General features: G+C 44.1%; 1 protein-coding gene across 5 annotated transcripts in view; it reads right to left on the bottom strand.

The window, feature by feature from the left end:
* Positions 1-403: 403 nt before the first annotated feature.
* Positions 404-22,255, bottom strand: part of elavl2 (ELAV like neuron-specific RNA binding protein 2) — a 53,369-nt gene continuing 31,517 nt past the window's right edge. For 4 of the 5 annotated variants that reach the window (XM_036958293.1, XM_036958290.1, XM_036958291.1 and 1 more), the window contains 5 exons: positions 17,671-17,774; positions 12,787-12,940; positions 11,105-11,330; positions 9,414-9,452; positions 404-1,595 (listed from right to left, as the gene is read on the bottom strand). In XM_036958293.1, coding sequence (XP_036814188.1) covers positions 1,265-1,595; positions 9,414-9,452; positions 11,105-11,330; positions 12,787-12,940; positions 17,671-17,774 — 854 coding nt within the window. In that variant the 3' untranslated portion in view covers positions 404-1,264. The remainder of the gene's footprint in view (positions 1,596-9,413; positions 9,453-11,104; positions 11,331-12,786; positions 12,941-17,670; positions 17,775-22,255) is intronic. The other variant, XM_036958292.1, reaches the window with a different exon arrangement.

Below are 22,255 nucleotides of genomic sequence, written 5' to 3'. Positions count from 1 at the left end.
GTAAAAAAACCTTTGTTTAATATAAAGACAAAATGGAGTAAATTATATAGTAAGTACACCACAAACCACCATGAGCTGTCTGAAAGGGAATTCTTTAGGAAGAACTGATTTTTTTAATCCTCCGCCCCCCCCCCCCCCCCCCCCCCCCCCCCCCCCCCCCCCCCCCCCCCCCCCCCCCCCCCCCCCCCCCCCCCCCCCCCCCCCTTTACCTTGGAAGATATTTCCAGTATAATTTTGCATGCACTTTTGCAAATAAACCTTCGTATTTTTTTTTCTGTCTGAATTTCCAAAAGCAAAAGTGAATGGGAGTTGCTAGTCATAATAGCCAGGATGATAGGACAACCCCACAGGTGATTATACAAATGAAACCATCACTGCCATTGATTCTAGAATTGAAAGATAATACAAAGATGTCAAAAAGGGTTCTCTCTTTTACATCAGAAATCTCTCCAGAAATGTCAACCACTGCAAACTTCCTGGTCAGGTGTCATATGAAGATATTTCTCAAAGTATCCCAAGTCAAAATATTTTTTATTTTTTTTCTCCCCCAGGTCCAGTAAAAAGTTTCTCCAAATTTGTCTTTTTATAAAAATAGATGCTTTTTAAACCCACATCAAAGAGGTTCTTAGCTCTTTGGCAAGGTACTGCTTTTTAAGACATATTTTTGTGTGTTTTTCTCCATTAACTTTACAATAAGCAATATTATGCAGCCAACCAATAACTAACTAACTCATATTACAATAAACATAATACTAACGTTTTTTTTTTTTTTAATTTAATTTCTTTTTTTTTTAAACGGAATAATCAAAAATAAAATAATTTGTTAACCACTTAAGACGCAGAAAGCACCAAGGCAAATCAAGACACAGAAAAAAAAATACAAAAAATAAAAATATTACTACACAAAGCCTTACAAAAACTTCCTGTTTTTTTTTTTTTTTTACAGCAGATGTGCAACAAAACAAAAAAAACAACCCTTTAGTAACATTTTAAAAGGTCCAGCTTTAAAGACAGGCGTGAAAACCTGCAGTATTTTTTTTTTCTCTTGGTTTTACCGCAAAGTATTTTAAGACGTTTCAAAGCCTAGCAATGAAGGAAAAGAAAGAAAACACACTTTTGGACGCTAAGTATAGTTTCCCTTCGTAACACTGATTTACAAAGATGTTTTTTTACTAATGTAGAAAGTTTTACGGTCGGTAGGTTTCCATTTTAGGGTTTTTTTCCATTTTCTGTAGAGTTTTCTATAAACAATCCGAGATGGAGATTAGGCTTTGTGCGTTTTGTTGGTTTTGAACGAGACTTGCAGAACTCTGTCCCCAAGGCGGTATCCGTTCAAGCTGGCGATGGCCATGGCTGCCTCGTCGTAGTTAGTCATGGTGACAAATCCGAACCCTTTGCACTTGTTTGTGTTGAAGTCCCGGATGACCTTGACGTTTGTGACGGCGCCAAACGGCCCAAACATCTGCCACAGAATGCTTTCGTCTGCATCCGGAGCCAGGTTATAGACGAAGATGCACCAGCCGGTGCCCGCGTGCCCTGGGATGTTGATGCCAGCCAGGCTGGTCACCCCATCGATGGCCATGGGGGAGAACCGGCTGTAAAAAACAAAAACACAAAGACAAGCATGGGTCAGTACAAAACCCAGACAGCAGACGAGCATCATTCAAGGTGGTGACAGTAATATTTGTCATGAAATACAGTACTGCATTTCAGTGACTTTTCATTGAACTCATTAAATAGCTTTTAGGTTTATATAACTGCACAAAAAATAATATGTTCACTTGACACAATCACTTGCAACTTCATGTTTATGACCACATTTAAGGTTGAGCCAAAACATACCTCATTTAGGGGGGATGACCATTTTGGTCAATTTTGCTGCTGACAAAACTGACCCTCATTAAACCAGTCAACAGTAAACATGAAGTGACCAACAGAAAATACTAATCAGAGACCTGTATATAAATGACACGATGCTTAATGTTTCCCGACCCAAGGAGGTAGGCAGGTGACAAGCATAGGCCCCAAAATAAGCATATAGAAACGCAAATGAGCTTATTTCAGGACAGATTTTGGTAAGCATGAAAACCTCTCGCTTCGCCCTCTCCGATACTACGCGTGTATACATGGACTGGACATTTTTTCCACACAAACAGCTTAATAGAAACCAGCAACAATAGCAAGCCTATCGGTCTTAGTTAAAAGGCTATATAGCCTAGTAATAAACATGTCAAAATGCAACTTAGAGGAAGACCACGTTCTAAAAACAACACGAGTAATTCCACGTGACATGAAAATCTCAGTTAGAAATATTAGAGGAATCTAATACCAACAACTACGACGGGTTGCTAATACGACCAGGATTGTGCCTCTGGCTTCTGGACAATGAAAGAACGTTGATCTGAAAACCAATAGAACAGGAGAGAAATGCCGGTTAAATGGCATAATAAAACAATAATAATAATAATTGCCTCCACGTTTCTGTGGATGGACTTTCACTAGGCTACTTATCTAAAGTAAAGTAAAAACGTTGAGGTTTCAAAACAATTACAACGCCTCAAGCTCCCAGTGCGAAGCGGTCAAGCAGTAGGTGATACGCTGAGAGTCCAACGGTAGGCAGGAAGGATATGGTCGCAACCCTATTCAGTCGAACGGGAGGCGTGGCTTAATTACAAGTTGAGACTGAAAAATAATAAAATGGCTCCTTTAAAAAAAAAATAAATCATGGCCATCAAAGTTAACACTCGATTGCATCTAGAAATGGTTATTTGTTGTGTAATGACTGGGCTGACCAATGAATGGCCATACAAAAGCAGACTTCACTGCAGTAGTCTACAGACCTTTTGAAGATCTACTCTGGCGCAGTCTGACAGTTGGTAGACTATTCCTCTACTAGAACTAGTCTCTGTCTGACAGTTGGTAGACTATTCCTCTACTAGAACTAGTCTCTGTCTGACAGTTGGTAGACTATTCCTCTACTAGAACTAGTCTGTCTGACAGTTGGTAGACTATTCCTCTACTAGAACTAGTCTGTCTGACAGTTGGTAGACTATTCCTCTACTATAACTAGTCTCTGTCTGACAGTTGGTAGACTATTCCTCTACTAGAACTAGTCTGTCTGACAGTTGGTAGACTATTCCTCTACTAGAACTAGTCTGTCTGACAGTTGGTAGACTATTCCTCTACTAGAACTAGTCTGTCTGACAGTTGGTAGACTATTCCTCTACTAGAACTAGTCTGTCTGACAGTTGGTAGACTATTCCTCTACTATAACTAGTCTGTCTGACAGTTGGTAGACTATTCCTCTACTATAACTAGTCTGTCTGACAGTTGGTAGACTATTCCTCTACTATAACTAGTCTGTCTGACAGTTGGTAGACTATTCCTCTACTATAACTAGTCTCTGTCTGACAGTTGGTAGACTATTCCTCTACTAGAACTAGTCTGTCTGACAGTTGGTAGACTATTCCTCTACTAGAACTAGTCTGTCTGACAGTTGGTAGACTATTCCTCTACTATAACTAGTCTCTGTCTGACAGTTGGTAGACTATTCCTCTACTAGAACTAGTCTGTCTGACAGTTGGTAGACTATTCCTCTACTATAACTAGTCTCTGTCTGACAGTTGGTAGACTATTCCTCTACTAGAACTAGTCTGTCTGACAGTTGGTAGACTATTCCTCTACTAGAACTAGTCTGTCTGACAGTTGGTAGACTATTCCTCTACTAGAACTAGTCTCTGTCTGCCAGTTGGTAGACTATTCCTCTCCTCTAACTAGTCTGTTTGACAGTTGGTAGACTATTCCTCTACTATAACTAGTCTCTGTCTGACAGTTGGTAGACTATTCCTCTACTAGAACTAGTCTGTCTGACAGTTGGTAGACTATTCCTCTACTATAACTAGTCTCTGTCTGACAGTTGGTAGACTATTCCTCTACTAGAACTAGTCTGTCTGACAGTTGGTAGACTATTCCTCTACTAGAACTAGTCTGTCTGACAGTTGGTAGACTATTCCTCTACTAGAACTAGTCTGTCTGACAGTTGGTAGACTATTCCTCTACTAGAACTAGTCTCTGTCTGACAGTTGGTAGACTATTCCTCTACTAGAACTAGTCTGTCTGACAGTTGGTAGACTATTCCTCTACTATAACTAGTCTCTGTCTGACAGTTGGTAGACTATTCCTCTACTATAACTAGTCTGTCTGACAGTTGGTAGACTATTCCTCTACTATAACTAGTCTGTCTGACAGTTGGTAGACTATTCCTCTACTAGAACTAGTCTGTCTGACAGTTGGTAGACTATTCCTCTACTAGAACTAGTCTGTCTGACAGTTGGTAGACTATTCCTCTACTATAACTAGTCTCTGTCTGACAGTTGGTAGACTATTCCTCTACTAGAACTAGTCTGTCTGACAGTTGGTAGACTATTCCTCTACTAGAACTAGTCTCTGTCTGACAGTTGGTAGACTATTCCTCTACTATAACTAGTCTGTCTGACAGTTGGTAGACTATTCCTCTACTAGAACTAGTCTGTCTGATAGTTGGTAGACTATTCCTCTACTATAACTAGTCTCTGTCTGACAGTTGGTAGACTATTCCTCTACTATAACTAGTCTCTGTCTGACAGTTGGTAGACTATTCCTCTACTAGAACTAGTCTGTCTGACAGTTGGTAGACTATTCCTCTACTATAACTAGTCTGTCTGACAGTTGGTAGACTATTCCTCTACTAGAACTAGTCTGTCTGACAGTTGGTAGACTATTCCTCTACTATAACTAGTCTGTCTGACAGTTGGTAGACTATTCCTCTACTAGAACTAGTCTGTCTGACAGTTGGTAGACTATTCCTCTACTATAACTAGTCTGTCTGACAGTTGGTAGACTATTCCTCTACTATAACTAGTCTCTGTCTGACAGTTGGTAGACTATTCCTCTACTATAACTAGTCTCTGTCTGACAGTTGGTAGACTATTCCTCTACTATAACTAGTCTGTCTGACAGTTGGTAGACTATTCCTCTACTATAACTAGTCTGTCTGACAGTTGGTAGACTATTCCTCTACTATAACTAGTCTGTCTGACAGTTGGTAGACTATTCCTCTACTATAACTAGTCTCTGTCTGACAGTTGGCAGACTATTCCTCTACTATAACTAGTCTGTCTGACAGTTGGTAGACTATTCCTCTACTAGAACTAGTCTGTCTGACAGTTGGTAGACTATTCCTCTACTATAACTAGTCTCTGTCTGACAGTTGGTAGACTATTCCTCTCCTAAACTCAAAGAAAATAAACTTCCCTTTTTCAGGACCCCGTCTTTCAAAGATCATTCGTAAAAATCCAAATAACTTCACAGATCTTCATTGTAAAGGGTTTAAACACTGTTTCCCATGCTTGTTCAATGAACCATAAACAATTAATGAACATGCACCTGTGGAACGGTCATTAAGACACTAACAGCTTACAGACGGTAGGCAATTAAGCTCACAGTTATGAACACTTAGGACACTAGAGGCCTTACTACTGACTCTGAAAAACACCAACAGAAAGATGCCCTGCTCATCTGCGTGAACGTGCCTTAGGCATGCTGCAAGGAGGCATGAGGACTGCAGATGTGGCCAGGGCAATAAATTGCAATGTCTGTACTGTGAGACACCCAAGACAGCAGTACAGGGAGACAGGACAGACAGCTGATCGTCCTCGCAGTGGCAGGCCACATGTATCACCTGCACAGGATCGGTACATCCGAACATTACACCTGCGGGACAGATACAGGATGGCAACAACAACTGTCCAAGTTACACCAGGAACACACAATCCCTCCATCAGTGCTCAGACTGTCCGCAATAGGCTGAGAGGCTGGACTGAGGGCTTATAGGCCTGTTGTAAGGCAGGTCCTCACCAGACATCACCGGCAACCGGGCACAAACCCACCGTAGCTGGACCAGACAGGATTGGCAAACGGAGCTCTTCTCTGACGAGTCGTGGGTTTGTCTCACCAGGGGTGATGGTCAGATTTGCGTTCATAGTCGAAGGAATGAGCGTTACACCGTGGCTTGTACTCTGAAGCAGGATCGATTTGGAGGAGGGTGGTCCGTCATGGTGTGTCACAGCATCATCGGACTGAGCTTGTTGTCATTGCAGGCAATCTCAACGCTGTGCGTTACAGGGAAGACATCCTCCTCCCTCATGTGGTACCCTTCCTGCAGGCTCATCCTGACATGACCCACCAGCCATACTGCTCGTTCTGTGTGTGATTTCCTGCAAGACAGGAATGTCAGTGTTCTGCCATGGCCAGTGAAGAGTCCAGATCTCAATCACATTGAGCATGTCTGGGACGTGTTGGATCAGAGGGTGAGGGCTAGGGCCATTCCCCCCAGAAATGTCAGTGAACTTGCAGGTGCCTTGGTGGAAGTGTGGGGTAACATCTCACAGCGAAAACTGGCAGATCTGATGCAGTCCATGAGGAGGAGATGCACTGCAGTACTTAATGCAGCTGGTGGCCACACCAGTTACTGACTGTTACTTTTGATTTGGACCCCCACTTTGTTCAGGGACACATTATTCAATTTCTGTTACTCACATGTCTGTGGAACTTTGAGTTTCTCTCAGTTGTTGAATCTTATGTTCATACAAAAATGTACGTTAAGTTTGCTGAAAATAAACACAGTTGACAGTGAGAGGATTTATTTGTATTTTTTTTGCTGAGTTTATAACTAGGCTCTGTACGCGGTCTGACAGGTAATAATCCTCTCAAATTAGGCTCTGTATGCTGTGCGCGTGATAGATAAAAATGCATGACGATTAGCAAAAATACACACATCAATTTAACTTCACTAAATTGTGCATATTAACCCAAAAGCAAATGTATTTTCGGTGACTAACCGATTAAACCACCATAACCCTACTTTCTCATTGCCACTTGACCACCTTAAGGGGGGAGAAGAAAAAAAATGGGATACTTCCAAAATAGCACAGTGGAAGAATTTCATGAAAAACCAGGAAGGAAATCCCACCATAAGAAATTAGATTTCAGGTTACAAAGACAATAATGAAGTCCCCTGAAATCTCAGCTCGTAGGTAATCGTGGTTTTGCAGTTTGAGAGAGAGAGAGAGAGAAAAAAAAGCAAAGTGCACAGGAGAGCATGAATTATTTCCGCAGTTGTCAGATGAGATGAGCTGCTTCAGTTGTCCTCTCTGGGAACATGCATCATGACAGGTGTGCTCAGAGCATCACGGAACCAAGACACCAGCCCACGAGCAGTAAGAAATCACAAGTCTACCAGTGAAGGAAAGGAGAGCCTTCAGAAGGATTGAACTTCAATCAGACTTCGGGAAGAAAGGGGGGGGTGAAATGAAGCGGAAACAAAATGCCAGATTGGAGTCAAGTTCCTGAGAGGCGGCTGACACAGCCGTCTCGGTTGTTTAAAAACGGGAAACGATTGTCAATAATGGATCAAGGTAAGAGCGCGAGAGGTAGAGCGCGCGCAAGAGAGAAAGGCGGAGTGAGAGCGAGAGAGAAAGGCGGAGTTGGAGAGGCAGAAAGAGTGCCCGGGCTTATAGGATCAGGTAGGCACTCACTGTCTGACATGTGACCCTTCACTGGCATCTCTCCTGCCAGCGTGAATCACCCTCAGAACCCAGCGGCGTGTTCACCCCTGACCGGCTCTCCTTCACACACACACACGATACGCGGGTTGACCCGCAGTTCCCACGGTGATATCCGTGGGGCGGGTCGAATCGCGAAAAAAAAATAAAAAATTGAAAAAAATCACGTTCTTGTGCAATTTCTATCTATAGGCTACATTGACGTTTTTCTTTTCATTAGTGAAGTCTATCTGGTATTAGTGAGTGAGTCTGAGCTTTAGAGAATAACTGTACATGGGGCCCAGTAACCTACACACCAAATACTTTTGGGGAGGAAGAAAAGGTCCATGTTCATCCACAGAGGTAAAAAAAAAAAAAAAGAAGGACAACATCAACATTTAATTCAATAAGAGAAAGCCTGTGGAATGGAAAGTTGAAAAGGAGAGAGGCTCAGAACAGTATAGTGATTATTTTTAGGCTATCTGCCATTAAGCTTTAGGGCCTACCTTTACGCAAACCTAACAGCCAATTGCAAAAAAATGCTGTTGGGAACGAGCAGAAAAAGTTAACGTTGATCCACTGATGCAATGTTAGAGTTTAATCCAATAGGAGGAAGGCTGTGGAATGGAGATTTGAAAAGGAGGGAGGCTCAGAACAGTAATGTTTGGGAAGGATTTTAAGGGGTAAAAAGAGGATTGGTGGCGATGCCTATTTTTATGCGTGATGATTGTGAGGCGCTATACGAATTTAACAATCAAGATGGGGGACTTCAAATAGGCCTACGGCACCTTAAGGGAACTGTAGCCTACTGTTCAGATGGGTTAAAATGGAAACTGAAATCTGGACACTGACTGAAGGTTGACAACCTCTCACATAGTCCTTATTAACTCCTGCGGAATTAAGCATTTTACGCCAAATGTTTTGACTCGGGAACAGGAGTGTGAACATTTTTAATGTTTAGTTCATAAACATCTGTGTTGACGTGGAACTTTTATCGGCATCATAAAAGCTGATTGAAAAATACTAAAAACACATAAAATATGTATCCAAGCCGAACTGAAATCTTATCAGAAACATGTTGGGACGTTTTCAAAGCTTTCCATGACCTTACAACCGGTCAAACTGATGTCATTTTGGACATTTTGCACCAACATTTTTTTTTTTGTTGCATTTTCTCCCCGGTCCCTAAACATCTTTGTTCCGCGAAAGAAGCAGAGATCACAGAACTTTACAGATGTGAACTAGATTGAAGCATTCATTCTATCATTCTGGTGAGCAAGGGTTTATTTAGTCTTGCAGGGCAACATAATGACAAAAGAGAAGCTGCATGTATATCTAAATTATAGACAAGTTGACTAACAAATGGCTTTCCAAAATAAAATTACTGGAAGTTATACGCAGAAACATATCTAAAAATCAGGCCAATAAAATCCTGCATCCCCCTGTCAAAATCATACCACCATCAGACTGTAGCCTACAGAACATGTTCTATATTAGAGGGTTAGGGGTCGGGTGCAGCCCTCGGATTGTCACATCTAGTCGGGTGGTTGAGGAACAAACAGCTGACCCACACTCCACTAACACACACACACACACACACACACACACACACACACACACACACACAACCCCCCCAAAGCCCTCACTGGGTTTTCACAAAATGCCAGAATATTTGACCGACAACCTCAAAAATTCTAGTCAGTATGGGGTTCAGGGAACAGCTGAACACAGGTCATGGAAAATGATGTAGGCCTCACCTCGGATGGAAAACACCCAATGTGTCCCAAAGAATTTCCTAATGCAAAACTGCAACTGTAGTAATAGATGAATTACCTCTTGACTCCATATGCCATGTTTAGCAGATTGTCCAACCTGAAATGAAAGTGGAGTTAAGTTGAAGCAAATACTACACAGTCTCGCAGAACATTGATGAAGATCAACACATTCATGCAAAGAGAGACCCAATGAGCATGTTGTTGTTTTCAGAGATCGTCTCTCATAATTGACTGGCTAACGCGAGCTAAGCAATTTAACTCGCTGGGAATCCCCAGGGAAATTACATCCAAATGGCCTTGTTTACATTGTGTGGTATAGATGCACTAATGTTGATGTGAAAAGGACATGCCATTATATGGTTTAACAAGAATAATGAAAATAAATACAAAGCCGTTGTGCACTACAAAAGTGTAACACATTAAATTAAAATAAAACATTTAAAAGGGCAATTTTTTTTAAATCAGTCACTAGGGAAGATAAGTATTGTTAAAAGTCCCAGTGCAGTCAAATGTGATTTTCCTGTGTTTTATATACACAATTCCACACTATGAAGGATGGAATTATATTGTGGAAATTATCATAATGTCATTTTAGTGTTTGAAAAGACCACCTGGATTCTCTGCCCGTTTTGGTGGGACGGAGTTTTGGCTTTGCATAGTGACCACCAATCACCATGCAGTAAATTAGCTAAATGACCAATAAGAGAGTTCCAAACCTCGACCAATAACAACAAATGTTCTCTTTTGTCATGCCCACTCAGTCCTAGCTAAAGGCTTTTTTTTTTATATCACTTTAATTGAAAACAAAAATTACAGTAAAGTACTTAAATAATTCCCCAGAAGTGGTTTGATAGATTATTATTTATTTTTTTTAAAGGCTGCATTGTCCCTTAAAATAAATATTCAGCTTTCATGATAGTTAAAATACACTACATTTCTTATACCAAGACTGCCAAAAATGTGCATTTGGACAGCTCAATGAGAAGTCACTCAGCAGCAATAGGAAGGGTGGCAATACAAAACATTAGCTAATTAGGTTTTGTTGTTGCCTCTTTTCCTTGAGGTGGGGGGGGGGCGGTGTTTCAAATAGTTAAGTGTTTTAATGACCAGAATACTAAAATCCCTCAGACCCACATTCAACAATATTAGATATTTGCAACAAGGAGGTGTACAAAGTAAAAATGTGAATAGCGTAATTATTTTTGAATAACTCTGGGATGTTTTGATAGTAAGTAAAAACAGAACGTTACAGCGTCATGTAGTCTAAAGTATTTCAATGTAAAGTGAGACAATTCAAATTAGGATTTTTTAAAAATGTTTTCCCCCTGAGGAATAAATGGATTTCATGTCATTGTAGGTAGGCTATGACTTGGCTCTAATCATAAACGCAGTAGGTGGGTTTGTTTTTGGTACACCCCTTTACCTGACGCGCTGTGCCTGCGGTGGTAGGTGGGTTTGTTTTTGGTATACCCCTTTACCTGACGCGCTGTGCCTGCTATGGTAGGTGGGTTTGTTTTTGGTATACCCCTTTACCTGAAGCGCCTGCGGTGGTAGGTGGGTTTGTTTTTGGTATACCCCTTTACCTGACGCGCTGTGCCTGCTATGGTAGGTGGGTTTGCTTTTGGTATACCCCTTTACCTGACGCGCTGTGCCTGCGGTGGTAGGTGGGTTTGTTTTTGGTATACCCCTTTACCTGACGCGCTGTGCCTGCGGTGGTAGGTGGGTTTGTTTTTGGTATACCCCTTTTACCTGAAGCGCTGTGCCTGCTGTGCGAGGGGTCCGGGGTACCTTCGATTGGGCGACTGGTACAGCTGGGAGAGCAGAGCCTGGCTCGTCTTCTGGCTGGGGTTGTTGGCGAACTTCACGGTGATGGGCTCTGTGGCGCCCGGTGGCTTCTGGCCATTCAGGCCCTTGATGGCTTCTTCTGCTTCGATTCGCCGGTCAAACCGGATAAAACCCACCCCTCTGGAGACACCTGGGAAACACAAACATCATGTTTAGACAAGTGGCAATATTGTGGTGCTCTCTGACTTGGTTAGCTACACGTCATATTAGTAAGTAAGCCTAGTATGAGCCAGAAATGTGGAAAAAGTGAGACAACTTGACGTACAAGTACACCGCCTGGACAGGACACGAGTGAAGACGCTAGTTGCCAGGACCGTGAATAAGAAACACTGCTAGTTTATTGCAAGGCAATGTCAATATACTTGGGGGGGGGAAGAAGAAAAGAAAGCTTTATAACAGATATTTGTGATCGACCTGGGTCATCAAAACATCAAGCCTACAACTGCTATTAGAAAATGTAGTTATTTTTCAAAACTCAGCGCAACAAATCCCATAAGGCAACGATATCGTTTAGTCAATAAGCTAACTGATTGAACCCATCCGCAGAAGCATGAATAAGATTCCTTCTCCAAAACCCACTGTTGGCACACATCCTTACAACAGAAAAATTATAATTGTATTGGCAACAAAATTACATTTGGAAGCCTTGTCCCTAACCCTTGACTGAATATTATACATCGCTACAGCAGAGAAGTTCTGTTTATTAGTATTTCATAAGGAGCGTACAGATTCCATTTCCACATGGCAGTTTGGAAACAGAGGCGATTTTAACATTTATATGATTTCAAGCCATGAAACAGGCATTACAGCTACACCTTCAGGGGCAATACGGAGGGAGAGCGAGGGGCAGAGAGCGAGGGGAGGGCATGGAGCGAGGGGAGGGCAGAGAGCGAGGGGAGGCCAGAGAGCGAGGGGAGGGCAGAGAGCGAGGGGAGGGCAGAGAGCGAGGGGAGGGCAGAGAGCGAGGGGAGGGCAGAGAGCGAGGGGAGGGCAGAGAGCGAGGGGAGGGCAGAGAGCGAGGGGAGGGCAGAGAGCGAGGGGAGGGCAGAGAGCGAGGGGAGGGCAGAGAGCGAGGGGAGGGCAGAGAGCGAGGGGAGGGCAGAGAGCGAGGGGAGGGCAGAGAGCGAGGGGAGGGGCAGAGAGCGAGGGGAGGGGCAGAGAGCGAGGGGAGGGGCAGGGGCAGAGAGCGAGGGGAGGGGCAGGGGCAGAGAGCGAGGGGAGGGGCAGGGGCAGAGAGCGAGGGGAGGGGCAGGGGCAGAGAGCGAGGGGAGGGGCAGGGGCAGAGAGCGAGGGGAGGGGCAGGGGCAGAGAGCGAGGGGAGGGGCAGGGGCAGAGAGCGAGGGTAGAAGGAAGTTGTAGAGATAGAGGGAAGACGTACATACTATTAAATTACTACACTTCAATCTTTCTACTCTACAATCAATTTCATATTTTATCCAGCTATGTACATTTATGAAAGGCTGCAGCAGTACAATGGAATGTTGGGACCCAGTGGTTCCTCAGATTCATTCCTGAGGCCTGGCTGGGAGGGAGGGGGGTACTGGGACAAAACACAAAGAGAGAGCGAGTGGGGGCTTCCTACTCACCGGTCACTTGGTCCACCAGAATGCGTGAGGTAATGATTCGTCCATACTGAGAGAAGAGCTGCTCTAGTTCTTTCTGAGTCATGGTTTTTGGTAAGCCACTGACGTACAAATTTGCATCTCTAATGGAGGCCGAGCTTGGACGAGCGTAGGACACCTAGAGCGGGAGCAATTACAAGAGACTGGCTAAGTGTCCTCTTCAATACACCAACCACAGACTGGTGTATTGAAGAGGACACTAACCAATGACAGTTCACAGTGAAGAATACCACTAGTGCCCTTACAGAAACGGTGACGACAGTCTTGAGACACTACCAGCAAGTGGAGAAACACGAGAACCCCCCCGTGTTTATGTCTAACGAGTGCAGGGAAAATCAAAAGCATTGAATTCAATGATAAACATTCAGTGCCCTGAATAAATTGTTCTTTATTTGAACAAAAAAAAAATAATAATCTACATCTGACACAATTATGGGGAAATTCATATTCACAAGTCTCAATCTCCATGCCGGTTTCTGGAATGTTCCAAACCCAAGGGAACAGAACCAGGGTGGGAGTGACATCAAGTGTTTTCTGCACTGATGAAAACATTTCCGGTTCCAGGCCTAGTCTGGTTCCAGGCCTAGTCTGGTTCCAGGCCTAGTCTGTTTCCAGGCCTAGTCTGGTTCCAGGCCTAGTCTGGTTCCAGGCCTAGTCTGGTTCCAGGCCTAGTCTGGTTCCAGGCCTTTTTGTAAACAGTAGGCTTGTTTAATATAAAAAAAGTATCGTAGGAGAATATTAATATTAAGTGGGCTTTTTCGTGAGGTTGTATTAGGGCACGATTATTGAAATATCCAAAAGGGATGTTAGTATTTGATCACTTGATTGAGTTTATTTGTTAGACCCATTTAACAAAAAAAAAACAGATTAAATTGTATTATCCTTGTGACATCGTCTGTCACGCACATATTACACCACAATAGTGTATTGAAAGCAGGTGGTTCCCCGAGTTGATTAAGCAATTAACATCCCATAATGCTTAGAGTCACTTATTAAAATGCTCTGTGGGCCATTATTTTGACTACCATGGGTATGCCCCCATAGGATGACAAAGCCCCCATCCACAGGGCACGAGTGGTCTCTGAACCACATGACCGTCTCAGTCACCAGATCTCAAACCAATTGAACATGTATGGGAGTTTCTGGAGCGACGCCCGAGACAGCGTTTTCCAACTTGGTTGTGTATGTTAGGGGTGAAGCCTCACATAGGGACCCTCTGGTCCAGAATCCGAAGGGATGTAGAACCTAGGGGGGGGCAGGGAGAATCCGAAGGGGCGTAGAACCTGGGGGGGGGGGGCAGGGAGAATCCGAAGGGGCGTAGGACCTAGGGGGGCAGGGAGAATCCGAAGGGGCGTAGAACCTGGGGGGGGGGGCAGGGAGAATCCGAAGGGGCGTAGGACCTAGGGGGGCAGGGAGAATCTGAAGGGGCGCCTGAAGAATAGAGTTCCAGACAGTTGTAGAATATATGTCAACTTGCGGCTGTTCTGGTGGCCCAAACGCCCAATTAAAAAAATGAAAAAGACAGCATGTTGGGGGTTTCCTTATTTACGGCGGTTACCTGTACCATGACATTTGACATGCTTACTTTAATAAAAACAAGTTGACCATCATAGGTGTTAGTGCGATGCACTAACTTCAAAATAGCAATTATTGGCTCGTACTCTTCCATCCAAGTTCTTCTGTACACAACCTGTAGGTGTGTTTCGCCTGAACACTGGGACCAAAACTACCTGCTCCGGGTTAGCCAGAAGAGAGTGTGTGTGTGTGTGTGAGATTTTTTTTTTTTTTTTAAACACACCCATGTAATAGAAAACAAGGATACCAGATAGTCCACTAGACATGAATATCAATAGAATACACACCTCAAGTCACCTCATTATCTGAGGATACCAATCCCCTTCTACGCAGGGCACGTACGCACAGAGTGAGAGTTTAAGCGTGGGGACAGTGTTGAGCAGTGTGGGTTGCTGCCTCGTGGCTGCCCACAAGGTCTGTGTGATCTGGACAGTTTACCACGGCCCTATTTCATTAGGTGTCAAACCTGCTAAACGGTCCTCTACCAAAAACAGCTTCGCAATCTGGCCCGATGGATTTGATCAATAAAAGTCACTCACTCCAATTGAACTCCAAATAGGAATCCCCCCCCCCCCCATCCTCACATTTGATGCCAATACAAAGTACCTTCTACTGGCTCATGTTTTTTGCACTTCTGAAAGAGCAGCTGGAGTATTGTGTGTGATACATCTCTATATCTCTCTCACACTTTCAGTGTATGTGGACAACGCTTCCAAATAGTGGATTCTGCTTTTTCTGCCACGCCCCGTTACTGACCGATGTATAGAACCGAGCACAGCCACGCAATCTCCACAGACAAACATTGGCAGTAGAATGGGCCTTACTGAAGAGCTCAGTGACTTTCAATGTGGCACCGTCATTAGGATGCCACCTTTCCAACGAGTCAGTTCGTCAATTTTCCAACCCTGCCGGAACTGCCCCGGTAAACCGTAAGTGCTGTTATTGTGAAGTAAAAACTACCTCTGGAAGCACAAGAACTGTTCGTCGGGAGCTTCATTTTACTTTTTAAAAAAGGAGTCGGTTAAGAACAAATTATTTTTTACAACGACGGCGGCCTAGGAACAGTGGGTTAACTGCCTTGTTCAGGGGCAGAAGGACAGATGCAACCTTTGGGTTACTGACTGGCCCAAAGCTCTGACCACTAGGCTACCTGCCACATCTTTCTTCATGAAATGGGTTTCCATGTTCGAGCAGCACAAGCCTAAGCTAACCATGTGCAATGACAAGCATCGGCTGGAGTGGTGTAAAACTCGCCGCCATTGAACTCTGGAAACACATTCTCTGAAATGATAATCACGCCTCAACATCTGGCATGCCGACAGACGAATCTGGGTTTGGCAGAGGCCAGGAGAACGCTACCGGGCCCAATGCTTGGTACCAACTGTAAAGTTAGGTGGAGTAGGAATAATGGTCTGGGGCTGTTTTCATGGTTCGGGCCTCTTATTTACAGTGAAGGGAAATCTTAACGCTACAGCATACAATGACATTCTTTCTAGACAATTCTGTACTTTGTGGCAACAGTTTGGGGAAGGCCCTTTCCTGTTTCAGCATGACAATGCCCCAGTGCACAAAGAGGAAGTCCATACAGAAATGGTTTGTCAAGATTGGTGTGGAAGAACTTGACTGGCCTGCAGAGAGCCCTGACCTCAACCCCATCGAACACCTTTGGGATGAATTGGAACGCCGACTGCGAGCCAGGACTAATCACCCCCAACATCAGTGCCCAACCTCACTAATGCTCGTTGCTGAATAGAAGCAAGTCCCCGCAGCAAATGTTCCCAACATCTATTGGAAAGCCTTCCCAGCAGAGTAGAGGCTGTTATTGCAGCAAGGGGGGGGGGGGGGGGGAACAACAACTCCATATTAATGCCAGTGTGCTAATTTCAGAGTAGGGACAAGTATTCTAAATAATTTCACCATTCAAATAATAAAAATATGGATATCGCGATAGCATCAAGTTTACGAACCATTCATTGAGGACTTTCTGCGCAGCCTGGGCAACTCGGGAGAGAAGGTGCAGAGGGAGATGAGCAGGGGCTGGCATGTGACATGGGGCATAGGAGAGATACAGTAGCCAGAGCCAGGCTAGCTCAATACTTGTAAGTGCCATAGGTGGTCTATGAACTGACCTGTAAGAGGCCGTCTTTAGCGCTACGTTAGCTAGCCAGCTAGGCTAACTGGAGGAAGTGTTGTGCTTTGCTACACTCCTCATCTACTACAACAACGCCATTCAGATTAAAACATGCTCCCCTGTTGGTTACTTGTTGTAGCCTACTCCTAATTTAGCTAACTTACCTCCGCTCATTTATTTAATTCTATGTTGCATCTGCGATCTCCCACTTCACGTTGCTCCACACGGAACCTCTGACTAACGCGCGCAACTAGCCTAGTGGTTAAGAGCGTTGGACGAGTAACCGGAAGGTTGCAAGATCGAATCCCCGAGCCGACAAGGTAAAAAAAAATCTGTTGTTCAGAGGGCTGTCATTGAAAATAAGAATCTGTTAATGGACCTGCCTTGTTAAATAAAGGCTATTTACTTAACGTCCCTTTGTATATTTTAATAAATGTGCCCATTCCTATTTAAGAGGTTTGGAGGGGGGGGGGGGGGGGGGGGGGGGGGGGGGGGGGGGGGGGGGGGGGGTTTAGAGACGCAGAACACGTTTTCACAAGCAGCCATTTTCTCCCTCTCTTGGATCAGGCCAGTGTATGTACCGTGGTAAATCACATCCAATAAAAATCAGCCCCAGCGTTCACAGGTCCTGACGCACTGCATGAAGCAAATGAGTTTCTCCAGCACATCAATACCGGCTCTGCCACACGAATACCAATAAGAGAGCCACCTCCCTGTACCGGCATCATACACAGGCGCTCGGGCACACTACAGCAGCACATGCAACCATAGAAACAGCTCTGCTCTACATATTACAGGCTCCCTCTCCTTGCTTCACAATGACTCTACTTAATACCAAACAGGAAGTTAGAACATTTGGACAGCGCACAATTACCGTGCAATGGTTCTTTTTTTGCAACTGGATACTAAGCGTATGGAAATGGCTTAGAATAACAGAATAGAACATTAGAATATAACAGAGTAACATAATAGAACATTGTTATATTCTAAAGTAACATAATAGAACATTAGAATATAACAGAACATTAGGATAACAGAATAGAACAATAAGAATTAAGTTACCAGGTTAAAATTCCATCATAGTGGACAATTGGATGAAGAATCCCATGTGATACTTGAGGGATCGGTGGGTGTTTGCTTACCTTAATGGTTTTGGTCTGTAGTCTCAGGCCATTTAATGTGTTAATGGCTTTCTCTGCATCTTTCGGGTCCACGTAATTCACAAATCCATAACCTAGGCTCTGCCCTGCAATCAGAAAACAAAACCAATTAGAATTACTAAAGTTAAAACTGTGGGCAGGTCAGGTCTGTCTTTTATTTAACTAGGCAAGTCAGTTAAGAACAAAATTGTTATTTACAATGACGGCCTACCGGGGAAAAGTGGGTTAACTGCCTTGTTCAGAATGACAGATTTTTACCTTGTCAGCTAGGGGATTTAGATCCAGCAACCTTTCGGTTACTGTGCCAACGCTCTAACCACCAGGCCTACCTGCCACTCCACCCACACACACACACACCAATGCATAAAGACTGGAACTGTTGTACATCTATCTACTTTAAAAAGAGCCTATGATGAACTTGAAGCCTCAAAATGGTTCTGAGCTTAAAGTCACAAAAAAAAACCCACCAGATTCCCGACTTTGAATACCACAGATTTAGAAGGTGTTTGGAAGTCAGAGTCTGTTGAACAGAGGAAAACAGGTCCTGGAGGCCTCATTTCTCTTCATGTTCTGTTTGAACTGGCTGGTGATTTAGAGTCTCCCATGGCCCAGTGTATTTAGCTTAAACCGTATGCTGCTCGTGCTAACTACCTCAGATGTTGGGTAAATCACGAGACCTCCCTCCCCCTTCTAGCTTACAGCCCTGTACGTCCCTCCCCCTTCTAGCCCCGTACGTCCCTCCCCCTTCTAGCCCCGCACGTCCCTCCCCCTTCTAGCCCCGCACGTCCCTCCCCCTTCTAGCCCCGCACGTCCCTCCCCCTTCTAGCCCCGCACGTCCCTCCCCCTTCTAGCCCCGCACGTCCCTCCCCCTTCTAGCCCCGCACGTCCCTCCCCCTTCTAGCCCCGCACGTCCCTCCCCCTTCTAGCCCCGCACGTCCCTCCCCCTTCTAGCCCCGCACGTCCCTCCCCCTTCTAGCCCCGCACGTCCCTCCCCCTTCTAGCCCCGCACGTCCCTCCCCCTTCTAGCCCCGCACGTCCCTCCCCCTTCTAGCCCCGCACGTCCCTCCCCCTTCTAGCCCGCACGTCCCTCCCCCTTCTAGCCCGCAACCCTGTACGTCCCTCCCCCTTCTAGCTTACAACCCTGTACGTCCCTCCCCCTTCTAGCTTACAACCCTGTACCTTGAATATCTACAATAGAGGACATCCCATGTCTTTCAATAACAATGGATTCAACCACAGGATATTCTTTAAAAAAATGAATCCACATGCCAACTGGCAACATTTGAAACAGCTATTAAGGGCTAGGCTCAGAATCTTGGCCCATCTTGACAAAAGGTCGTGAAGTCACCAATTGCCGGAAGATTCCTCTGCTTCGAAGTGAGTCATCTGACACAGACGAGCGCCGAGGTTCAACGTGTTCCCCCTCTATCATACATTTCCAAAATCTACAATAGATTTGACACCCACTCCTTATGGGCACACTGTCAATTCAATTTCCTCCACCCACTCCATTTAGTCTGCAATTCCACCGGTGGTCAAGTTCACAAGCAACTTCAAAATATGAATAAATATAGATATTAATAAATTAAGATATGGAAACCTAATATGAGATTAGATTGAAATATTGGGAGGGAATTTTCATAATCCCATGGTAGCACCCACAAATGACCCTTTAAACTAAATGCACAGAATGTACACCTTCAATGTGGGATGCAGATTCAACAAAAAGGGTGACTTTCTACCGGCCTCTCTTCAGTCTGTCATTTTACATGCTATATAAAAGAAGAAAACAAAAAGATTCACTCCCATTCTGGCTCAAATGTGGGCCATCACCGTGAGTCAGTGCTTGCACGGGGTTCCTCAACTGCTATAACGAACAGTTGATAAACTCAAATTCACCTTGCATAAAAAAATAAAAATAAAAATAAAAATCGGGGAACGCTATAGCCAGGAGAAACACAGTGAGCCTTTGAAATGAGCTGGTGAGATGACGCTTCCATTTGAGCCTGGAGGGGGGGGGAAACAAATCCTGACTGGATTCTGCCGTGTTGAGAAAACGACAGAGCTTCCTATGGATAGTCCTTTCCTATGGATAATCCCTTTGTTCTGATTAGGCAGATGTTTGAGGAGCCCATACTCTAAATTGGTTCCCCAGACATTGCAGGCAATCCGTAAAAAAAAAACAGGGAGATTGCACTAGAGGACATACAGGTTAATCTTTCAGGATGTCTGGTGATTACTCAACAATCTGGAGGTAGCTAGCACGAGACACTTCCTGTTGTTCACACTCGTCTGAAGATTTAAAAATAATAATAATAATTTAAATCCATACCCAACTTGCCAACAGCTAAAAGTTTACCAACGCAGGCAATCACACTTAGTCCAAACCATTATAACAGTCCTTAGCCACCTCATAGTTACATTGTTTAAAAGACATTTGTGACAGATTAACAATTCAGACGTATTACACACATGTTCCACTAATAAATCTTGTCTGTCAAAAGTAACACACCACCCAAGACTGATCCGTTTGTTTTAGAAGACGACCAAGAGAATAAAAGAAAAAGGGGCTTCAATGTAAATAGCGTAATTTAAGATTATTAGAGCCGGGGACAATGCCAGTATTGCAATTTGTTTCATGGCAACAACAAAAAAAAAATTGCTAAATTTGTATAAATAGTGTGATTATAGCTTGGATGACAATGTTTCCGACATTAGGTCCGATTTCCTAAAGAAGTTAAAACCACTTTGCGTTTTAGTTCCTTGCCACAACAAGAATGTGTATTGCGTCGCTAGTATCGTCCCGATCCCCCCCCTATCCATTATGCATTCATACGGTTTCCATACGCATCTCTCCTGGGAGAAAAGGCCTATTGCAGACATCATCCCGCGTGACAGTCTAAATAGTATAGCCGGTACACATGCAAATGCATCACTTTTTCAAAATGGAACAAGCAGAATATGGCACGAAGCACAGTAATTTCACAGGTTGTTAGCCTCGCTGCGTATTGTGTATAATTATGGAGAGTGGCTTTCCCCCCCCCCCAGAGAGAAATGGGTATCCCTCATTAGAGACAGAGCACAGTGTAGTACCGGGCATGCAGGGACATGGATGCATTTAGCTCAAAACACAGAGAATTATATTTTTAGACCCTGAACACACCATTATGGAGATGGAGTTACGGAGAAGCACAGGAGCCTACCAGGAGACCGTCTTTCTTTTGAAAAGCTTCTCAGCTATATGTATGTAAGCATGGTAAAATATTCAACACCATTCATATTTTAGAAGGGAGAGGGTTGTTCGTGTACAGGTTAAGGCCTATTTAATGAAGACGGGCTACACCAGGAATAGATCAACGTCATTGACCTACGGCTCTATTTCAAATGGGACTAGTGTTACTAGAGATGTTGGTTGTGTAATTCTTAACCGAGCAGGTGCCTGATTCCTAAGGACGATTGACACGGGATTCCTTTTTCCAAACTACTCCAGGTAAAAAACAATATATATATACACATTTTTTTACTTCTCTCATTCAATTGATTCATGAGCTGGAGACTTTATTCTAGGTATGAATATCGTCAACAACCTGTCTAGACAACGTACGGCTACAGTAATAACTCGTGCTACGCTTCCAAATGTATAGGTGTCCCCATAATATTTTGAGGCGGTGTGATCATTATTTTAGCGAGTTACAGTAGACGCCCCCCCTCCCCCCCTCCTAATGAAGACACACACACCACCCACCCCCCCCCCCCCCCCCCCCCCCCCCCCCCCCCCCCCCCCCCCCCCCCCCCTAATGAAGACACACACCCCCCCCCCCCCCCGCTCGTGAGATGCTGAACAGCTCACTTGAGATGCGTTATTAGGAAGTGAACTTGCCGTTTCCAAAAAGTTTACCTCAGTGGGGAAACCTGGGATTTTTATTGCCATTTAATTAAAACTGATGGATTTGGAGATGTTCATTGGCATAAAACTCGCTGTGAAACTTGATAAAATAATGTACGTAATTCATATGAACTATATGCACAGCACTTTTATCAAAATCAGTTGTTTTCGTGCTCAAACTGCAGCAGCATCTGTCAAAGGAACGTCTGGTAAAACACAGGCCTGTTGCACGGGGCTAGTATTATCAGAGGACCTTGGCGTTTGCCAAAATAAATCAATAAAAACACTCGCCCGCCATATCAAAAAATAACCGAAAAGGCAGGTACACACACACACGGGGCTAAATTTTACAAACTTATGAACGTTTGCTCAAATATATGTTGCACGGAGCAAATTTGTTGTGCTGGGCGAGAACTTGAAAGTTGTAAAAACGCCAACTTCCAGCGCTCATTTACTGTGAACACGGAGGCTGTACCCGTTTTTAATGTTAGTAGCCTGTTTGGCCACTGTTAAAACTACGGCTATATTAATAATGTAGGCCTACCATCAAAAACAAAATGGAGAAAAAGCATGCCATTACATTTTACCAGCTGTTCTGTCAGTCAGCATACAGACTATTGGCTAATACATTGACCACCACATTGGCTATGTAGAATCCATGACAACAACAAAAAAAAAAAA

This window comes from Oncorhynchus mykiss, chromosome 21 (assembly GCF_013265735.2).
Source record: "Oncorhynchus mykiss isolate Arlee chromosome 21, USDA_OmykA_1.1, whole genome shotgun sequence".
Classification (NCBI taxonomy): domain Eukaryota; kingdom Metazoa; phylum Chordata; class Actinopteri; order Salmoniformes; family Salmonidae; genus Oncorhynchus; species Oncorhynchus mykiss.
The sequence above is the reverse complement of the archived record's forward strand: the minus strand, read 5'-3'. Positions and strand labels throughout refer to the sequence as shown.